The following is a 20,333-nucleotide window of genomic DNA, read 5'->3' as shown; positions in this document are numbered from 1 at the left end:
GCAACGAGCAACAAAGCGAGTTAAAACCTGACATCTTGATGGGGAAAGACATGATGTCAACATCCCTTATGACTAATGTTTCTTCCCTAAATACATTGGATATATTTTCCCTGCTCTTCAATTCAACATATGGAGAAGTAACTACTGAAGAGCTACTTTAGCTGCTTAACAGAGCCTTAAAAACCCAAACATGGAGCAGCTCTTGGTTCGGGGTTTTGGTTTTTTTTTGTTTTGTTTTTTACAGTGAAAAACATTCTTTTGCAAATTCCCAGGCTAGAGAGGGAAAAAAAAAAAGCCACCATACTTCAGATCTTTCCATTACACATATAAATTCTGTTTTTAATGTTTCAACATTGACTTATGGTTACAAAACGTACACACGTAAGCGGCACAGAAATCTGGCTCTGTGCCCTAAGGTTATTTTAACAAGGTTCTGCCAACCATGTATTTACATGTGCAGAGCTATTCAGAGCAACTCCTCATGTTTTCCATTCAAATATTTTCATTATTATTATTATTATTATTATTATTATTATTATTATTATTATTACAGAGAGAGGGATGGGAGAAGAGAGTTTATTCCTGCTTGCTCAGTTATGTAGAGGAGAGGCGACTTTCTCTGCATAATTCTGCTGGTGGACTTTAAACTTGATTCACCTCACGCTCAGGTTCCCACTTCTTTTCCCACTACAGGGATGCCAACTGCACATCCTGGACCAGAACCATTTGCAACAGGACTTCAGTTTTTTAAAAGGGGGGAAAAAAGAGAGAGGGGCCCTCATTTTATAGATTCTCTGCCAATACTTTGTTCAATATCACATCAGAAGGGCACGACAAAGGCATGGCTGGAACAGACTTCCAACATCAAATCCCTTTCTGCAGGGACTGAAATGATTCCCTCCACAGCTTCCAACGCCACCACTTCCAATTTCCCTCTGTTAAACAGGGATTTTAAACAGGGATATTAAACAGAGGCCTGGGACATGCAAACACTGACAGATCAATCATCCCTTCAATATATCCTTGAAAATCTGAAAAGCTTCCTGAATTTGCCACTGTAAATTATGCTCTCCATGTTTATAATTATTATTGGAGCTCTTTGAAACCTCTCTGACCTTTCAGAGTTCTTCTTGAGTGTTGAATTGTCACAGGCTGCAGTGATGGACATCTCAGAGCCCAAACCAGGGACAGTGGGACTGCTCTTGCATTTTCTCCCAGAAACAAACACATGGATATCACCTTATTTATGACACTGGGAGCTCCTGTTCCCCCATTTTTATACCTGACTCACAAGTTCTTTGCAGAGTCACTTCCTAGGAAAGAGCCTCACATTCCATAAACACATTGCATATACATTATTCCTGGAGGAATGCCGTGGAATTCGGCTATTCCTTAAAATAGAACCTGTTGGCATGGGCTTGGCTTCCTAAGTGATTCCAGTCACTTCAAATCAACAGTCTCCTCATTATTCAGTCACTTCCCTATTTTTATTTCCCCAGAGATCATTTGCTATTTTCTTGCAGGAATCTGGTGAAAATACTAAACAAAAAAGATCCAAACCCCACTGGGTGATGGTTCCACTTCTTTCTAAACCTTCCACTAAACTCCTTGGAATCCTTTTGACAGAGGTCACGTTAAATTTTTGCTGCCTTGTTTGTTCTTCAAAATGAGGTGCAAGAGTCAAAGACCTTAAAAACACTACCAATCTTACCAACCAGACTTGTATCTCATCAGAGATACCAAATTATCTTAAAACTGCTTAACCCTCCCCTTGCATCAATTGTCAGTGACTTTATAATAAATAATATCTTCTAAAGATGGAAATAAAGTTCCATCTGAGCAAGTCTCTTTTACCAAATACTTCTAGAACTTTAATTCCAATGTGGTCTGTAGTTTTGGAGGAGATCATTTAACCTTGGAATTTTAGGGAAAGGTGGTTCTGTGAAAAAGAAAAATGCTAATGTTTTCTATTAAATGGAATATATAAATAATAGCTTGCTAACTTTCTATTTTTCATCAAGAATGAAAGAAAATAGACATCTCTACAAAGCAATTCCTCCTTGACCGGTGTCTGTGAAGTTCCCAGTGTCCTAAATCTATTACTACACATAAATTTAATGAATTTTATAAATTACACATTTTACTGTTTATCAACAATCATTTTAACACATTCTTTAATCAATATTTCCAAGCTACTCATCCACTTTTTTCACATTTTTGCCAATAAAGTGACGAATAATGTTCTGCAAAGTAGACAGAGATGAAGAATTTCAGTCATTCAGTTTGTTTAACAATTTGTGTTTGTGCCAGCAGAGATAATCAGAGCAAAAAGGTGGCAATCTTGGAGAGAAAGCATGAGCTGGGTTATGGTTATTCAAACTGGTGGCCAGTGTTAATAAAAATATAACTCATATCCAGAACAACAACAGAAGAAAACCCTCCAGAATCTGCAAATTCAGGTTATTCAGGGCTACCAGCAGCAAATCCCTTTCTAACTGAACAACATCCTGAGTAGTATTGAAGTTAAGAAATAGGGAAGGGCTGAAGTCAATAAACAGGGAAGGTTCTGTGAAACCATCATCAATTTTAGTCTCCAGAACAGCTCATAACAATCAGTGATACAACACAAAGTCTTATAAATATTATGTTTCTAGGAGTTAAGAACCTGCTAACCATAAGCTGTATTTTCCTGGCACATTCAAGCAGGCTCATGTTAATTATATGCTAATGATTCTCAGGAATACATGGGAGTTGCATTCCTTAAAGAGTTCCTTCCCATTTCTTTAAAGCACTTCATCCTACATTAATTATGAAGTCATCAAATCCATAAGACAAACAACAAAGCTTCTACTCATGAACAACTTCTAACATTTTATCTTGCCTAGGAAGTAAAAACTGAAGTATTAAAACAGTGAAATATTAAAAACGGAAGAAATTTCTTTTAAAGGAAAGGATCTCACTTCCAGTGAAACTCCAGCTGTTGGACTGTCAGCAGACAAACTACACTGCTATGAGGAGGCAGCTGAGGCAGCCAAAGGGAATCTTCAAACTAAAATACATTGTGCTAACTGTAACCCAACAAAGCTTTTAAAATAACTGGAAGCTTTTAAAATAAATGCACTGTGCAGTGCACTGTGGTCACTTAATTTCAATTATTAAAAAAACAGCTGGCTTTCTGTAATTGCTGCTACAGGCAGTGCCTTTGTAACTCCAGTGGGGAAGAGCAATTGCAGAGCTGAGTCCTGAAGTCTTTGTCTGGGCAAAATTTCAACACAAGTTTTCTTAAGTAATGACTCCAAGCTTTGCTTCGGAACATCTAAATACTTTTTGTTTTCCCCTGCAAGTAGGACTCAAGATAAGGAAATTAAATATGTTAACTTTATTTTCATCTCAATGATGACATGACATATTTACTGGCTTTTTATTACGTTACCTTTGCTTCTGTGAACTGAACCCATCAAGTTTCCATTGGCCTTTAAAAAACTCAGGAACTAAAACAGAAATGTTGATACAGCTTTGCTGTATAAACTCTCTGATAGCTACTGCAAAAAAAGGAGCAGTTATAAAATCCACTGCAGGGCCCTGTGAGTGAAGAAGATGGTTCAGATACTCCCTTAGTTCCACTTGTGGTTCAGTGGCTGATGAGCATCATAAAAAAATGAAGTAAAATTACAAAGTAATAACAACACAACGAGGTGGAGACTGAAAAAAACTTCTTTAACTCAGAGGAGCTGCCAAAGCAGTTCAGTGATGCAACTGAAACAGCAAATGGTCTTGAAAGAGTAGGACAATGACTTGGTTTACTAAATTTAAATTAAGAAATAGCCAGATTCTATAATTTTGGAATTAATTTATACATGTTTCTATGGCACGTTTTTCACCACAGTAACCCAGAATTCAACGGGAAAAGCCCCATGGAAGGGACAGGTTATCTTCCATACAATAAAGTATTTCCCAATAAATCCACCCCAATACCTGCATGAACAGCACATAAAACCTCTGTCAGTCCTGTGATGTGTTATTAATAATCAAATGTGAGGAATAAACTGAAAGGGGTCAGTGATTTGCAAAGATCACACACGTCTGAAACACTGAACCCTCAAAAATTATCCTGGAGGGTCCCTCCCAACTCAGGAGATTTTATGATTCTGTGACTCTAAACTGACTCTCAGTTTTGGTGTCAAATTGCCCGGATAATCCTTGGTACATTTCCTTCAAAGTGATTAAATCACCAGAAACCTGGAGGTTGTCAAACTGTCCTTTGGAGACAGTCAGTTCCACATTTCTCTAGTAACTGCAACTCTTCCACCTCCTGTTGTTACAGATGAACTAACTCACTCCACAAGGCATAGAATTTATTTTGCTTTAGTTATTTTCAGTCTGAGATATCACTGAAAACAAGGAGAAGCAATCTTGCTGTAATTAATGTAACTCAGAAACATACAGCTCAATAAATTACAGTTGTATAGAGAGAACAAAGAATGCTGATATATAAACAAATATACTAATATATAAATATAGAGGCTTCAACATATAGATATATCTAGTATCGACATATTTATATCTATATATCTATAATCACACACATTAAAAGAGTGTGCTGTGTATATAAATATAATTAAATATAATCTACAGTCTATTAAAAAAAGCTGAATTAGGAAATAGCTTTATTTTTGGTACCCTACAAAACTACAGCACAAAATTGCACTGCAATAAGAAACAGGCCTTAAAGCTTTTCAAACAAATATTTTATAGAAGGTAACTAGAAAAAACACTGAACAAAACAGTATTCAATGTATTTGTCTGTTCACTGAGAGCATTTTTAAGAAGCAGTATTTCACCAATGCCCAGTTACAAACACAAAAGGCATAAAAGCTTAGAAAAGACAAACTTCTGACTGAGCAAGAGGCTTTGATTTAATTTCTGCCAGAGAAGTGTAACCCCTTCGTAGATCACCACTTACTTTCAGGTTTTGAATCAGCTACTGCATCCTGCATCTCCTTCAGCTGGAGCTGGGCTCTCTGCAGCCTCTGCTCTGCATGGAACAACTTTGGAGAGAGAATTGGACACACATAAGCTCATCCCTTGGAAATACATATTCAAACAACTAAACCAAAAGAGCAAAAGAACCTCAAACAGAAAAAATGGCAGCTCTAAGCATCTGGTGAGGATCTGTTTCACAAGGGAATGTGCCAGACCAAATTTTCAACACTTGGCCTGGGTTTATTTGATATCCCCTAATGTTAAATGAAGAGAGGATTCTTGTTCTCCCAAGCGATACTTTATGGCAGAACTTCATTCAACAATTTTCAACCAAAATTATAAGTGCCTTGAGCATTACAACAACAACAAAAGGCAGCAAGAATCAGGATTGCAGGTGGTACCTGTCCTTATCCTACAGTCCCTGCAATGCAGCTGAGTTGTCACAGCAATCCACTGTCCATCCCAAGAGCAGATGGAAAGTTTCTTGCCAAACAACCCCCAGCTGATTTGCATTTTTATGATTTATGGAGATGTGTACTAAGAACTGGAATTAGCTGGACATCACATTCATTTTACTTGTGATCTCATGCAGGTTCAAGCAAAGACCCAACAGCTTGGGAGCTACTAATTCCCATTGATTCCACGTGCAGACACAGACTGCAATACAGGAGATCTGGGGAGTTTTCCCCTTTTATTACAGTGTTGCAGTTCAGGCTACAGAATTTGGTGAGATGGTGTAACAAAATGGCACCGGATTTTATGAAAGTACCTTGTTTTGACAACATAGGTCAGGAATAAAACCCACCCTCATACTCAGAGGTGTTGACATCCAATGTGCTGACAGCTTCCAGTGCTTCTCAGGACACCACTTTTGTCAAACTCAGGGACCAAAACCCCAAGGTTGCTCCTGAATACATATTCCCCCCACCCAGGGAGAAGCTGAGGTACTTGCTGTGCTGCTCAGCCCCTGAAATCTTGGTGCAGATGCACAGAGATAGAAATCAAACCAAGGAAACATTTGCTCACTCCCATAAATATGATGAGTTCCCTTTGGGTGCTCCGGCAGTAAGTCATGGAACGTTTCCTGGGAACGCTCAAGGATGATGTCAGTGGCAGCTGAGGCAGCCAAGTACCTTCACTGTGCTCTTCAAAACTTGCAGGGTCAAGCCTCTTCCCTTAAAACCTACATAGATCTTTTAAATGGGATTTCATTTTCTGGGGTCGGGAGAAACTCTCTACTGTTGGTCCTGCTGTCTTTCTAAAATGCCTGATTCCCAAACAAATGTCAACAGCTCTTTATTTTAATAGGTATGTTTTCATGTCAGTACCTGACTTTTTTGTTCTTGTTTCTGTTGAGCCAGAGATTCTTCTCTCTCTTTTTCCAAGCGGAGCTGTCTTGCTATTTCAAGCATCCGTTGATGATTTTGTACTGTCTCCACCTACAGCAAGTGGATAAATAGTGCATGTTGCTGTCAGATAGTTGAGAAATACATTAAAGGGATCATATGTCTCACAAGCCCACTTAGCACTTCCTTTCCGTGCACGTTACTACTCAGAAATGACAGCAAAGTACTGGACTCGAGATTCTTAAAAGCCCTGGACTGAGGCCTGGGAGATTCCCTGTAGGTCAATTAGTTACTCGACTCCTTCCTAGACATACAGTATGTTTATCTTAATCCCTGTTTGCATTCCAAAATCAGAGTTGCAAGCCAAGGATTATGACACTGAAATGGAACAGTGTTACTTCTCTTATTACCCTCTTCTTGAGACGCTCTACTCTTTTGACCAGTTGATCTTTCTCCTCTTCCATTGCACTGATGTCCTAAAAAGCAGAAAAAAAAAAACATAAATAAATATTAATTTATTTACCATGTATGTTGGATTGGACTAAATTCTCTTCTAATTAATATGAAAATCAGAATTCTTCTCTGAATATACGGAGGTGGTTGTAATTTTATTGATCTACGATCAGAACACCCAGGATTCCAATCTCTCTTACTTCCCCCACAGTTCCCACTCCCTCTATGCTAACACTCCTCATCTGCATCCCTGAGTATTAGTGTGAACATTTAAAATAAATGCAGGTGGATTTCTCTAAAATAAAAACAAACAAACACACACCACCAAGGAAAAATCAGCACGAATTCAACATCGGATGCAGTCTGACATATGTTCTTAATGTCACCATCATTACCCACTTCCTGGCAGACCATTCTGCAAGAAGCTGCATATGAGGGATGTCTGCTGCCACTTTTTGTATTAGAACTGTGTTAAAAGAAACACTTTCTAGTGCTGAAATATGTATCTCATTATTATTTTCCTTTAATCCTATTTTACAACAGCAGGACTCCACAGATTGATAGTTATGAGAGAAAGGGAAATAAATTCTCCAAATGTACATCTCAACATTTGCTTGGCTTGTCTATATGTCCCCTGGAAAGCTGTACACAGGTTTAATTATTTTGCTGAAACAGGGCAAATATCTTTACTTAACACTTTATCCACACGGGTTCATCATCATTGTTGACTTAAGCTCTTAATTCATTCAACACCCTCTGGAATTATTACCCTGTATCAGGAAAGCACAAGGTTTTGTATGAGTTTGCATTCAGAGGAAATGGAGTTCTAATATTTGGAAACCATGCTGAACAGAGTCTTGGCAGCCTCATTCCCCAATCTGCTCCAGAAAGCTCCGCTCTGAGCACGAGCAAAGACTTTCTGCTCTGTTTGCCAACACAGCACAGTTTCCAAAAGGCAGCTGCAGAGCCCACCAGCTCTGGCCTCTACAACTTACAAACCCAACAAAAACAGGGCTTCAAAAAACAACCAAAGAAAAGCTGTGCATTTTTTTTTTACCCTTCTTATCTCTGCAGTGGATAAACCAGATATTTTGAGCTGCTCGTACTCCTTATGCAGGTTTTTAAATGCTTCCATGAGTTCTTCATACTACAAAAGGAAACAGAAATCGTGCAGAATGAGCTCTGTGTCTGGGGATTTTCAGATCAACACATCACTTTATTACTATGATAGTATATGAAGACATAGAAATATGGTGAGAAAAAGAATAAAATGCATTGTTTTCACTGCAAAAGCTTGTCAACTTATAAAACAGAAACTAAAAAATCACAGTGCATTATCTTGCATTTAAAGGTCCAATCAGAATTTCACAATTTCTTCAGTATTTTCATCTCTTCCCTTGTAACACAACAGTGTATTTTCAAAGCAGAGAGATAAGATGTTAGCTGAGAGGGACAAATCCATATTAACAAATTATTCTCTCTTACTGTAAATCTGTGTATATCACATCCACACATTTATCAGCCCAAATAGGAGGGGCCTGACCTAACAAAACACTTGACTGAAGCCATGGGGCTTGAATTTGCAGAGTGGCCCAAGAGCACAGCTGAGGTAACACGTGAGGAGTGGCTGTGACACGTTGCATAACCCAGGTACCTCACAGGGACTGACTGATGCAGCTCAGCACTCAGGGAGAAGGAGACAGTGTGCTACTTCCACACCAGCACAGTGCCCACCAGGAATCTTAAACTGAGAGGCAGTGTGAAAGTCTGTGTGGGTAGAGAAATAACAGGGGACAGAAAGAGTTTAGAAATATGGAGAGGAAATAAATTTAGATTTGACTCGGAGAAATGCAAGCTGAGGTATAAGGGAAGATAATCTCCACAGAAACAGCCATTCAATGAGATGGAAAAATCTATAAAGAGAATATCAAGTCTTTTTTTTACTTCCTGGAAAGAGCAGTTGATACAGAAGTTGAACACAAAATGGCAACAGCAAAGGCCAGTTCAAACAAAGCCATCAAAGCCCTGAGCAGTGAAGCAGCAATTCCATTCTATAAAACCCTGGGGAACCAGCATCCAGAGTGCTCTGCTCAGGTCTGGCTGTTGCAGTTTCAAGCACGGACTGACAAGCTGGAATGAATTCAAAAAAATAGCAATAAAATGGCTACTGAGAAGAAGATAAAGCCACAGAGAAAGAGCTGGATTGAAGGGCAAATAAAGGTGTGATAAGGAATGCACAGGCTGGACAAGGAGGAACAAGTTAGGAGTGAAAACCCAGCTGGTTTCCATGATGCCACTAAGGCACTGTGGAAGTCCTTGAACAAAAATGAAATACCAGGTGGTCCCTGAGCAAGTGCTTTCACCACTTCTGCTGTCCAACAGCTTTCCTTTGTGTGTCTCTACCTCTGTCAGAAGAGGAGTTTAGGAAATCTTTTCCTTAATGGACACAAAATTTCAAGGCCAATGGCAGGACTCAAACAAGGGCAGAGCACAGTTTGATGGATCATAACAAAGGGAAGGCTCTCACTTTTCACTATGGGTACCCCCACATGCACCTGGAATATGGGACACACTCAAATGACCAAAGAACACCCACATTCCTATATGGAAAGATTCCTGGCAGCTGGGAGCAATTCACTGAAGACTGGACAACTAAATTAATGCCTGAAGTTGCTAATTTTTTAAATTTTAAACTGCAGCCAATCCAATGGGTAAATCCCAACAGAGTGGGAAGGTGGCAGGTATGCTGAGTATCTTGTATAAATAATTTTAAAAAGTACATTTGAGTTTGATTCTACACAGCCATAAAACCCGACCATGTTATAAAGCATCCAAACCCTCAAAATTTGAAATTTCTCTTAAAAGACACCACTGCAAGCCTGTATCTAAATGATTTAGGCTAAATTCTTTAATTCATTAGTATCTAAACATTTGCGTTGTCATGTTAAACTGCAGTAAGGCATTCTATTACCCCAGCTTCTGTTTTGAATTAATCAGCAGGGTATCAGTTTAATAAGATGGTTCTATTACTGTAATCCCAAAAAGGAACACATCTTATGTAATGGAAATTATGGAGGTGGATATTTATACATATTAAGACTGTGACATATGAAAAAACATACAATCTGAATTGCTTTCTCTCTTTACTACTTCTGCTGAGTTATCCCAAGTTATAAATCAAATATTGGTAGAGGTAACAAAAAACCAAAAGGCTTGGTCAAGCTTCAGTCAGACTGTTCAGCTTTGCTGGTGCACAGTTAACAAATCAGTTACCTGTTACAAACACTAAAAACCACTGTGGTTTCATAAAACAAAACTCACAGAAAACTGGATAAAAAAAATTTAAGTAAATATGTACCTCAGATAATACAGATATAAACCCATAACTTTGGTTCACTTGAAGTTTTACAATTCAAACCCACCCAGTCTGACTATCTTAAATCAACATTCAATGCTCACAAAAGAAGTGGGAACATAATAAGTAGGAATGTCAGCACAGAAAAGAGAAATCTTTTACTTATTCACAAAAAAATAAATGGTTGAAGCAAAAGCAGAATAAGGCTAATACAAATATTAGGCATTAAATACTATCAATTGACAATCATGACTACCAAATACAATCAATTGATAATTAGGAGACATTGGCTTTTGGTGACAACATTTTCTGGACTGCTTTGAAGTGGTAATTTACAGTTAAAAACATAAATGTCATAGTTCATAAGAAAAAAAGATGTTAAAAAATTAAGAAATAAAAATCTGTCTAGGGCAACATGGCTCTGGACACGATCTGGCACCCAGTACTTAATGGGCTGAAAGCCTTTTAATTCAATACTGCCTATTAATTTCCAAATTCAGGGTTATTGGAAGGAAAGTAGTCAAGACATCTATTTCTTATTATGAATCTTTGCTCATCCTCTCTGCCAACATTACTCCCAGATTCTTTCATCCCTCCTCCCACCAGCACTTTAATTCATGGAAAACGCTGGCGCTCAAGAAAAACGGTACCTGTTTGTTGATGTCAGCCACAGTGTCATCCTGGAGAAACTCTGCTGGCACTTCCAGTTTCACTAAGAAACGTGCCAGGTAAGCTCTTTTCTTGAGTTCATTGGTCCTCTGCAGAAGCCAGTGTAAGAGGGGATGAATGACAGGTTTGCTCCCAGTAACCAACCCCTGGCGAAAAGCACTTCTGTGTGACAATGACAGAGAAAACACCAAAAAGTCTCAAACTAAGGAAAGCTGGCTTGGAACAAAGAATTTGCAATGTTTTGATGCTCCTTCTCCACTTGACTAATGATTTTCTTAATGCTGTTAAAAGAGAAAATGCTCATGATGAGGCTGAGAGGATTGGGATTGTTCAGCCTGGAGGAGAGAAGGCTCCAGGGTGAGAAGAATCTGAAGGAGCCGACAGGAAAGATGAAGGGAGACCATTTACAAGGGCCTGGAGTGACAGGACAAAGGGGAATGGCTTTCCACTGACAGAGAGTAGGGTTAGGTGGGATGTTGGGAAGAAATCCTTCCGTATGAGGGTGGGGACACTCAGAGAAGGTTGCCCAGAGAAGCTGTGGGTGCCCCATCTCTGGAAGCATTCAAGCCAGGGTGGATGGAGCTGGGAGCAACCTGGTCTAGTGGGAGGTGTTCCTGCCCATGGCAGAGGGTTGGACTAGATGGTTTTATGGTTTTTAAGATCCCTCCCAATCCAAACCTTCTGGGATTCTGTGATGGCAGTTTGCAATTTCGAATCCCCATTCTGCTCCCTTGAGGCAGATAAAACCCCTATAACGCACTAAAGGGATAAAGCCAGGAGGGACGACTCCTGGTTCCCTGCGGCAGTCTCGGGGAATGCCGGCAGGGTGGGCGGGGCGCGGGACTTGGGCATCACCTGGCGCAGGTGAGTCGCTCCCGCCTCGGGCGCTGCGGGGACGGGCGGGGCCGGGCCGACCCTGCCGGGCGGGCAGTGCCCTCTGCCGGCAGCGCCCGCCACTGCACCTGCCCAGGTGTGGCACCGCACCTGGCACCACATCCCGCATCCACAGGGACACGGCAACAGCTCTGGCACCGCACCTGGCACCACATCCCGCATCCACAGGGACACGGCAGCAGCTCTGGCACCGCACCTGGGATCCCATCCCAACCTCCACAAGGACACGGGAACAGCTCTCACCTGAACTAAAGGTCACTACCACATGAGCAGCAAACAACGTTTTAATGGTGTTTGCAGGTAAAAGGATACTCACAGGTCTGACACATTCCCTGGAGGTTTGTATTTGAGAATTCCAAGGAGACTCAGCATTCTTTTAGCTGTTTGTTCTGGCAGCTCCTCTCTAATGTCAACAGCATGCTAAACAGTTTGTAGAAATTATTTAATTAATGACTTATAGGTAATAATAATTATTATATCATAATATTACTAAATATTGTAATTATGACATTACTTATTTTATTATAATTTGTTAATTATTATAATTATATTGTTAACTATAATTAATTAGAATTATTATATACTTCTTTGTCCAAGTGGTATCAATTAACTGGCAACACTAAAAGAATTGACTTTATTACTTTATCAAATGATAGTGAGATACTCTGCACAGAACATCCCTTTTATCACCAAACTTCAATTCTCTTCTAATTTCCTCCAACATGCGTATTCAGGTAAATTCTTCCTAAATTACCATTCTCCCTGCTGACAGGAATCATCTATGCAGACACTCTGAACACATCCGAGAAGGAATTCGGGCATCCTGGCACTCCAAGGCACAGGTATCCATGCCCCAGATGTGTGGACATGTGTGTGTGCAGGGCATAGCCTGACCTTGCCCTAAGAACATGAAGAGTCTCAGTATAAACCAACATCTGTATCCTGAATTTCACAGCGAAAACATCCAGTGATCAGTCTCTGGGGACAGGGATCCAGTCCCTGCCCCAGGGAACATCTGCTGCTTTGCAAATATTTTTATACACTCAGATGTATTGACAGGAAGGATTCTTGCCAGGCACATTTATCCCCAGGAAGATCCATACAAGCTGTTTTGAAAAACCAAGCACGCTACGGGATTACACTGAGCCAGACCCAAAGAAAAGCACATTTCGGTGTCAAACCCACTGCAAGAGGTGTGAGCAGCTCTGAGCGCCCCCCTTACCTTCGGGTCAATCTCGCCCAGAACATCATTGAGCAGCTGCAGCAGCTGCACCGACTCCAGGGAGTCAAACGAGATTAAGTTGTAGTTCTTCCTGAAGGGCTCCTGATTGAGCTTCTCGACAATGAACTGCATTTGGTCACCCATGGCGGTGTCCCGGGGGGCACCCGCAGAGGACACACGGCGGGTGTGGGGGCGGTGAGCAGGGCCCCGGGGACGGGGCGGGCCGGGGGGCCCGGGCCGGGCCTGGCGATGAGGCCCCAGCGGAGCCTCGCGGCACCGCGGGGACGGTTGCCGGGATACGGCGTGACGTCACTTCCGATGCCACGGCGGAGCGGCGGGAACCGGGACCGCGCCGGGCGGGGAGGGGGCGGGGGCTGATAATGGAGGGCGGGGCCAGACTGTGACGGAACGGGGTTGATCTGTGAGGGGGCGGGGCCGGAGCGTGTGTGGGCGTGGTCTAGCTGTGGTGGGCGTGGTTGGGTTTTGAGGGGGCGTGGTCAGGCTGTGAGGGGCGCGCTCTGTCTGTGGGAGCGTGTCCGGGGTGTGGTCAGGGGCGGGGCGAGTGTGGGTGTGTCGGGGCGGGACCCACCGGGGCGGGACCCGGCAGGTCTTTCCGGGCTCTCCTCGCGTGTTTCGCTGCCCTCGCAGCCGCCGCAGCCCGAGGAAGCCCTCCCGGTGGCCTCGCGGTGTGTCCCGGGCAGCCCTTCCCGCTCAGTTCCGTCCCATTTTCTCCCCGCCGCGAACGTGCAGGGGCCGCGGCCGAGGTCGCTGTGAGGGCTCTGGGGCGGACACGGCACAGGGAAAGGCTCCCGTGCGGCTCCGTCACGGCACAAGTGCGAGGAACGGCAGGAACAGGTCCGAGATTCACCCTCCGCAGGATAAACTTGGCTCTGCGGCTCCTCCCGAGGGAGGTGGTTGTGGCGTGTGTAGGAGATGCACAAACAGATTGCTGCAGTTACCCAAGTAAGGTTTCTGGCAGGCTCTGACAGCACAAAGGGGCGTCGAGCGTGGCTGGTGTGGGTGTCAGGTGAATGTTACTTCATTCCTTTGAAATGGAAAGGTGTGCAGAGGATCCCTGTGGAATGGGAACGCCAGTCCCGCGCCAGGCTTCACCCTGGGGAAAACGGCAAATGTGTGTCCTCGGGGTTGGACATCAGTTTTCAGCCTTGAAATACCCATAAATATGTAGTGCATAAACCTGAAACAGGGACAGCAGCTCCAAAAACACCAAACAATCCAAACCAGATTTATATTAAAGTGAAACTTGTTCATGAAATCTCTCAATCTGCAAGATTTTTCTTGCAGATCCTTCAAAAGCTGTGCTTAGACCTGAAATAGGTGGATTTTGGAGCCTCTCTGCTGTTGCAATTAGGTTCTTGGATAGTCTCAGAATCCCATGCGAGTCCCCAGATGATGGATTAAAATACGCAGTGAGTCATGTGAAATTGGTGCCAATTGAAATGCACAGGTTGTAAATCACTGCAGGATTTGACTCAGTAAGTAGCATAACTGTAATACTTTGCAATTCTAAGCACTGTGACTATCTTGGATGAGCTCTTTTTTCCTTATGAGAAACAGAAAGCACTTCATAAAATGATTTAATCAAATGTAATCCCCTTCTTCACGGGAAGGCTGAGCAGTGACACCGCATTGGTGTCCAAGCTTTTAACTGCTTAAACAATCACAAAGGGGATGGACGGCTGACTTGTGGTTGTTCATGAAAGCTGTAGGAGAGCCAGGAACATAATCCAGGTCTCTTGACTCCTGGATTTGAACTCTAAAACCAGATCATGTTTCCTTTGTTCTGTCAGTCCATATACTGACCTTTAGGAATCATATTTACCTACAAGTTCCCAGAAGAGATCTACTTTCCCTTGTCATGCTCTCCTGGTATCAATTACAGTTTTCTCTGGTGAGTATTTTGAGCATGTAGGACACAGAGAGAGCAAATGAAAATGGTATTTCTGCTGGAGGTGCTGGGGCCAAACCTGCTCTGTGTAGACTGAGTTAATGGGTTATAGGAAGTATTGCCTGTGGGTCCACCACTTAATCCTAGAGAAACACTGTTTCTGTAAATACCATTACACAGCTTTTCTTCAGAGGGGAGAGATTGTGCCTGTGGTGTTGAGAATGGAGAGGGGTCTGTGCTGGGTGAAGTGGGATGATGCTGCTCTGAGATCCTCCTCTATATCAGATTATTTCAGTCCCCACACTGAAAGGACTCTTCCCCTCTTCTCATATCTCTCCAATGTTAAAGAGGCAACAGATAAAGAAGAGGAAAGATGTACGAAAACTTTAGAAAATGCCAAGATAAGATGAAAAAAAGATGGTGAGATGGAAACCCATGAAGTCTGATTGTTCTGGCTCTGGGGAAGGAGACCTCCATGACCAGAGATCATTAAAAGTGGACTGGCTGAGCTAAAAGTGGACTGGCCAACAACCAGCTTGTTGACCTGTTGGAAAGCTCAAGTGACTGAAGGCAGGAGCAAACTCATACCTTGGAGCCCAGTTTTGTGGGACTTTCCAACTTATGGAAGGTGTGAGAGATCCCTTGTCATCCTTTAAGTTTTAGGTTGTCACAGTTCTTTCCTCCAACAGTTTTGTGCTCTTCATAAGAGCAGCCCCAAGAGCCATTTTGCTCCCCCAGACTGCCTCTCTTCTGCTTCATACTTACAGTCTGCAGTGGTGTCTGAATATTAAGAATTACTGCTTAAAAAAAAAAAATCAAGGCTTAGCTCAGTGCCTTGACCTCTTTATCACAAGACAATCTTCACAGACACAAAAGAGATTATAAGCCCTCAGTGCAGCCTTGAGTAAATATTACAGGGAGCAGCTGAGATATTTGTTTGATGCTTAACTCGTCTTAAGTTATTTTAGTTGGGGGATGTGGTATTTGGGTCAGGTCTTACAGATTGAGGGCCAGTGTTCCAGCATATTTGTTCTATAATTCTGTGGTCATTTTCCACATTCCCAAGTTAGTTTGCGCAGAGAGTGATACAGGTTTTGAAGCAAAGTTTCCTAATGACATGAGAGTTATTACAACTATTCAGCCCTATAGTTCCACCCTGCTCTCTGGACAGAGTTTATGTTTTATATTGCTTGGGAAAGGCTTATGGGAGCTGCTCATTGCAGAGGCAACGTGTGGCAGAAAGAGAACAGAGCCTGCAAATGAACTACCCAGAGCTCTCCAGACCTGCCTCATTGCTCCCTCCTGCCTTTCTCCTCCCTTTACAGCCACTGCTGTGTGGAAGCTGCAGAGCAGAGCTGTGAGAGAGCTCGACCACAGAGGCCAGCAAATCAGAGCGGGACGAAACCTGAGCAAATGAAAATCCTGCTCCAGGGCCAGAGAGATCACCTTATATGGGAACATCATGGGAGAGAGATGAACACGTCCGGCCGAGCTGCTGAGGTCAGATCCCAAACAGAGGGGGGATGTTAATGTGAAAACAAGAGCATTTATGAAGAGAAGACAACACTTCTGCTTCGCTTATGCAATCTGAGCCCTCCTGTTTGTCTCTTTTATTATAAATGTTGTGCTCTGTGTATGTACACGTAGGCCTGGCTGTGTTATATTAAAATTCATTTCTTTGTGGTTATTTTGATACCTAAATGCATCCCAGGTCTGTTTCTGGTGCCCACTTGCAGCTGTACTGTGGTCAGCTAAAGCCTAAGGAGGGACCACTGATGGCTCAAAAAATGAAGCCTGTTTGTGCAGAACACAGTTTGTTCCTGTGAGCTGAAGCATTTAAGACAATACCAACAGCCAGAAAGTCTGTCTAGTTTTGAATGTTTTGCCATGACTACAGCTGTAGGTGATTTAAAATACAGAAGGACTGGAAGAAAAATACTAGATCTGGTTTGTAGGGTATTTTGTGCCTTCATGTGAGTCTTCTGTTGCAAGAGAGAGGCCCCTGGTCCTTTTAATCTGAGTCTAATGGATTCTGACCCAAACTTGTGTCTTTCAGGCTCTGAGCCTGGGATTTACAGGTTCCACTTTGACAGCTCTGCATCTTTGCAGCCTCTACTCCTGTGTGTACAGTGTCAGATGGTGGCTTCACACCTCACCTTGACCCCCTGGACCAGATGCCAATAGTTGGCTTGGAGCACAGTGTCCAGCTCTGGCTTGTCCGTGGCTCTGTGGAGTGAGAGAGGCCACAGGCAAAGGATGTGCAAAGTATTGGCTCTGCTGAGAGGAGTAGTGACTTCATCACTCCTTTTTAATCCCAAGACCTGGTGCAAAACCAATCTAAGACCAAATAGGGTGGTGTCCCATGCAAGGGGAGATAAGAAGCTGGAGATCTCTGTGGCCATCGATGACCCCAGAGTTTGCTTTACCATTGCCCTGTGCCTTGCAAGGCCATTGCTACCCCTGTGAAGTGAGTGTTGTGTGCATCTGCCCAGTCCAGAAGAGCATTACACCTGCTTTGCACTGGTGTGAAGTGTTGGGTGGTGGAGTCAGGCCCAGAAGGAGGTCAGTGGGCCCCTGGCTTACATCCACTTAACCTCAGTTGTCCCAGTGTTTCTTCAGACTGGCAATGTCTGGTAGTACCGAGGAGAGATGGTACCATGGCAGCAAATGAGACCATTGATCTGGTGTTAGACCTTGGAGGGTGGATGTGGTTGTGGGAACTCTGAGGTGGGAGAGTGGCACAGGCTGTTATCTAACAAGGTGGGGTTGCTTGGACAGAGTTAACTAAGCGTCCTCTAAAAAACAGTCATGGTTTTGTTTCTTGCCATGCTGTCTGTTTTTGTTTCTTGTCTGAAAAATCAAAAATAACTCCACGGATTAATCTCAGATTTACACCAGTGTTTCTGAGATTAGAGCCTGCTCTGTAGAGTCCCTGTTCAAGGTCAGATGAAATGGCAAGTCACCCCTTGCAGCAGATTCCAAGAACAATAAGATGTTTTAGGAATATGCAATAACTGATTGCCTCTAAAGGGCAAATTTTCCTCTGTGCTGCCAAGCTAGGGCTGTTCTCAGTGATAAGTGTTTGCTGAACAAAGTCTGCCGAGGTTCATGAAGTTGGTTTCATTCTCCTGGGAGGGCAGCAGGCCAGGACATTGAGCACACTGATCCCAATCACACAAACAATCGAGTCTGCAGGAAATTCAAGTTGCCTTCCTAAGGTTCCATACCCACCTACTGCTGCTCAGAGCTGGGTTCCCACTGCCACTTTCCAACATCATCGTTATCCCAAAGCACTGTTCTCCCGAAGGAAAAGGCTGAAAAGCTGTTATAACAGAGGATATAAATAAAGGAGCATTGAGCAGTTGCTTTGTATTTCTGTTCTGCTCTCTATCTGTTCTTCAGATCCTATTTTATCACCCTCCAGAAAAGTCTGTTGTTAACCTGACATGGTGCAAGCGCTTGTGGCTTGTTTTTCAAAGCAAACCTTTTATATCACTTTTATGTAGTGTGGAAAGTACCTTCTGAACATACAATAGTTTTTCAAAGTTGACAGTGCTTTTATGAGTTAGAGGAGCTGGATGACATTCCTGTCAGCTTGAAAACAGAGCTGTCCTTCCTCCTTAACACATTCAATTCATGAGAAAGAGAAAATGTTAGACCAAGGTTTTTGAAGGAGAGAGACACAAAAATAGTCACTCTGAAAAGTTAACAACTATGTATTTTAAGCTCTTTTAAAGAAAAACATGGAGAGGACACCACCATTGGTGACAGAAAAAGTCAAAGTCTAGGTACACAGCCATGCAGCATGGGTGAAAGTTTTTGGATGACATCAAGCCCCGTTGCAGGTAATTGGTTCTTCACCAGTGGCATCTGAAGGGTCAGGATGTCACCTCATGTTGTTTGTATCATTTGGGATGGGAAAATAGAATTTCAATTCTTGCTACATCAATTCACTTCTGACAAAGCCAAAAGTTGCAAAAGTGAAACCAAAGCAGAGTTTGGTCCAGCTGATGCATCTTACACAAAAGTTCTTTCAATTACTTGAAAATGTCCATCTGACTTTTATCTTGCGGTGCATTTTATCCAAGAGTGATACAAAGAAGCTGATATGTTATATTTTTATGGGCTTATTTGTCCTTCTGGCCAGTTGTATAGTCATCACAGATTCTCACAGGACAGGATGAAGTTCAGTTCAGTTCAATTCACACCAGTAGGAAGGGAGTGGCTCACACAACCAACAGGATCTGGGATACAGCAGAATACACTGTCCCACTGCAGGCAACTCTTTATTTAATGTCAGTCCTATTCAGAATTCCAGTTTTCTGCCCACCTTTATATCCTTGTTTAATTTGCTCACATTGTTGAATTAAACTTCTGGGCAGAAACTGTTGGTTTCTCAATCTATCACCAGACCCAGACATGACATTTCATATAAAACTGTGAAGGAAATTACTTCACCCTTAGCCAAAACAATGACAAGCACTGTTGACCCAGGCAAAGGGCTAAGTAAGGATTGATGAGGTGTGGCAGGACCATGGTTTGGGTAGTTCTTTCTACAGCTTCCTCCTATAGAAAGCTGCAACAATCTGAAATGTCAAGCTCCCTATCTTACATTTGAGGAGGAATCCACTGACAGGTTGAAACTGTCTCTGATTGGTGAAAAACTCTAGAGTAAGAGCTTGTTTATTTACAGGAATTCAAACAGGAAGATGTGTGAATTATAATGCAACTGTTAAAAACCAGTGAGGTCAGTGGGGCCCTGTGGAATCCATGGAAAACCTCCCTAAGTGAAAGAGATATATGCATTTTTTTGGGTCAAAGGAAGGATTTACTTTGACAAAGTCATGCAATTTTAGGGTGATCTCTTTGCCTAAGCACTAATAGATCTCCAGTATGTAAACCAGCTATTTCCTTCTCAGCCACACTGTTAAACACTCGTTATAATATTAGAATAATTGACTTGTACCAACCTGTCCTGCTCTGTGAAGTCATAGTCCCCAGTTGGTATCATCCTGCAGCTGCCATAGAAACACTTTTAGGTGTCTCAGGCTCATCTCGAATTCACCAGAGACATTTGGCTCATTAATTCAAATGTCAAGGAAAATGCATCGATGTAAGAGAGGCTTAATCAGGTTCTGAAATCAGAAAAGTTCCCTAACATGGGGTTTTCTCCTGCAAGGCTGAGGGAGGGCTCTGTGGTGTAGAGGTTCTTTTTGGGTTCATTTATCACACTGAGGTTCCTTCCTCCTCCCAGTGGGGCAGGTGGGCTGGCTGTGCTTTCTGCTGCAGGCTGGTGCTTGGGGATCCACCTCAGGCCCAAGAACAGTCTCTTCATCCTCTCCAGGTAGATGGTGAGAACCTCAGCGCTGGCAATCTGAAACAGTGAGATAAGAAAACTCTAGGAAAAAGACTCTGTGGAAAAACGCTGCTGTGACCTAGAGAGTAGGGTGGAAGGGCCTCATAGCCATCTTTTGTTGTAACCCCATGACCCTACAATATCTG

At 42.6% G+C, this 20,333-nt stretch overlaps 1 protein-coding gene and 1 long non-coding RNA gene across 10 annotated transcripts in view; one reads left to right on the top strand and one right to left on the bottom strand.

Annotated features, from left to right (window-relative positions):
- The window catches only part of IFT81 (intraflagellar transport 81), a 66,285-nt gene extending 53,068 nt beyond the window's left edge, over window positions 1-13,217 (bottom strand). For 2 of the 9 annotated variants that reach the window (XM_039380301.1, XM_039380302.1), the window contains exons 1-7: window positions 12,923-13,198; window positions 12,017-12,120; window positions 10,788-10,968; window positions 7,840-7,929; window positions 6,740-6,805; window positions 6,312-6,422; window positions 4,964-5,048 (exon numbers count right to left, since the gene is read on the bottom strand). In XM_039380301.1, coding sequence (XP_039236235.1) covers window positions 4,964-5,048; window positions 6,312-6,422; window positions 6,740-6,805; window positions 7,840-7,929; window positions 10,788-10,968; window positions 12,017-12,120; window positions 12,923-13,066 — 781 coding nt within the window. In that variant the 5' untranslated portion in view covers window positions 13,067-13,198. Of the gene's footprint in view, window positions 1-4,963; window positions 5,049-6,311; window positions 6,423-6,739; window positions 6,806-7,839; window positions 7,930-10,787; window positions 10,969-12,016; window positions 12,121-12,922 lie in introns of all 9 variants that reach the window. The other 7 variants (XM_039380304.1, XM_027739785.2, XM_039380300.1 and 4 more) reach the window with 6 other exon arrangements.
- A 333-nt stretch (window positions 13,218-13,550) lies between these two features.
- On the top strand, window positions 13,551-16,536 carry LOC113997712. The gene is made up of 2 exons (XR_003544194.2): window positions 13,551-13,885; window positions 16,157-16,536. It is a non-coding gene; the product is annotated as an uncharacterized LOC113997712 (long non-coding RNA).
- The last annotated feature ends 3,797 nt before the right edge of the window (window positions 16,537-20,333 follow it).

This window comes from Pipra filicauda, unplaced genomic scaffold (assembly GCF_003945595.2).
Source record: "Pipra filicauda isolate LSUMZ 115617 unplaced genomic scaffold, ASM394559v2 scaffold192_size1418226_pilon, whole genome shotgun sequence".
Lineage (NCBI taxonomy): Eukaryota > Metazoa > Chordata > Aves > Passeriformes > Pipridae > Pipra > Pipra filicauda.
The sequence above is the reverse complement of the archived record's forward strand: the minus strand, read 5'-3'. Positions and strand labels throughout refer to the sequence as shown.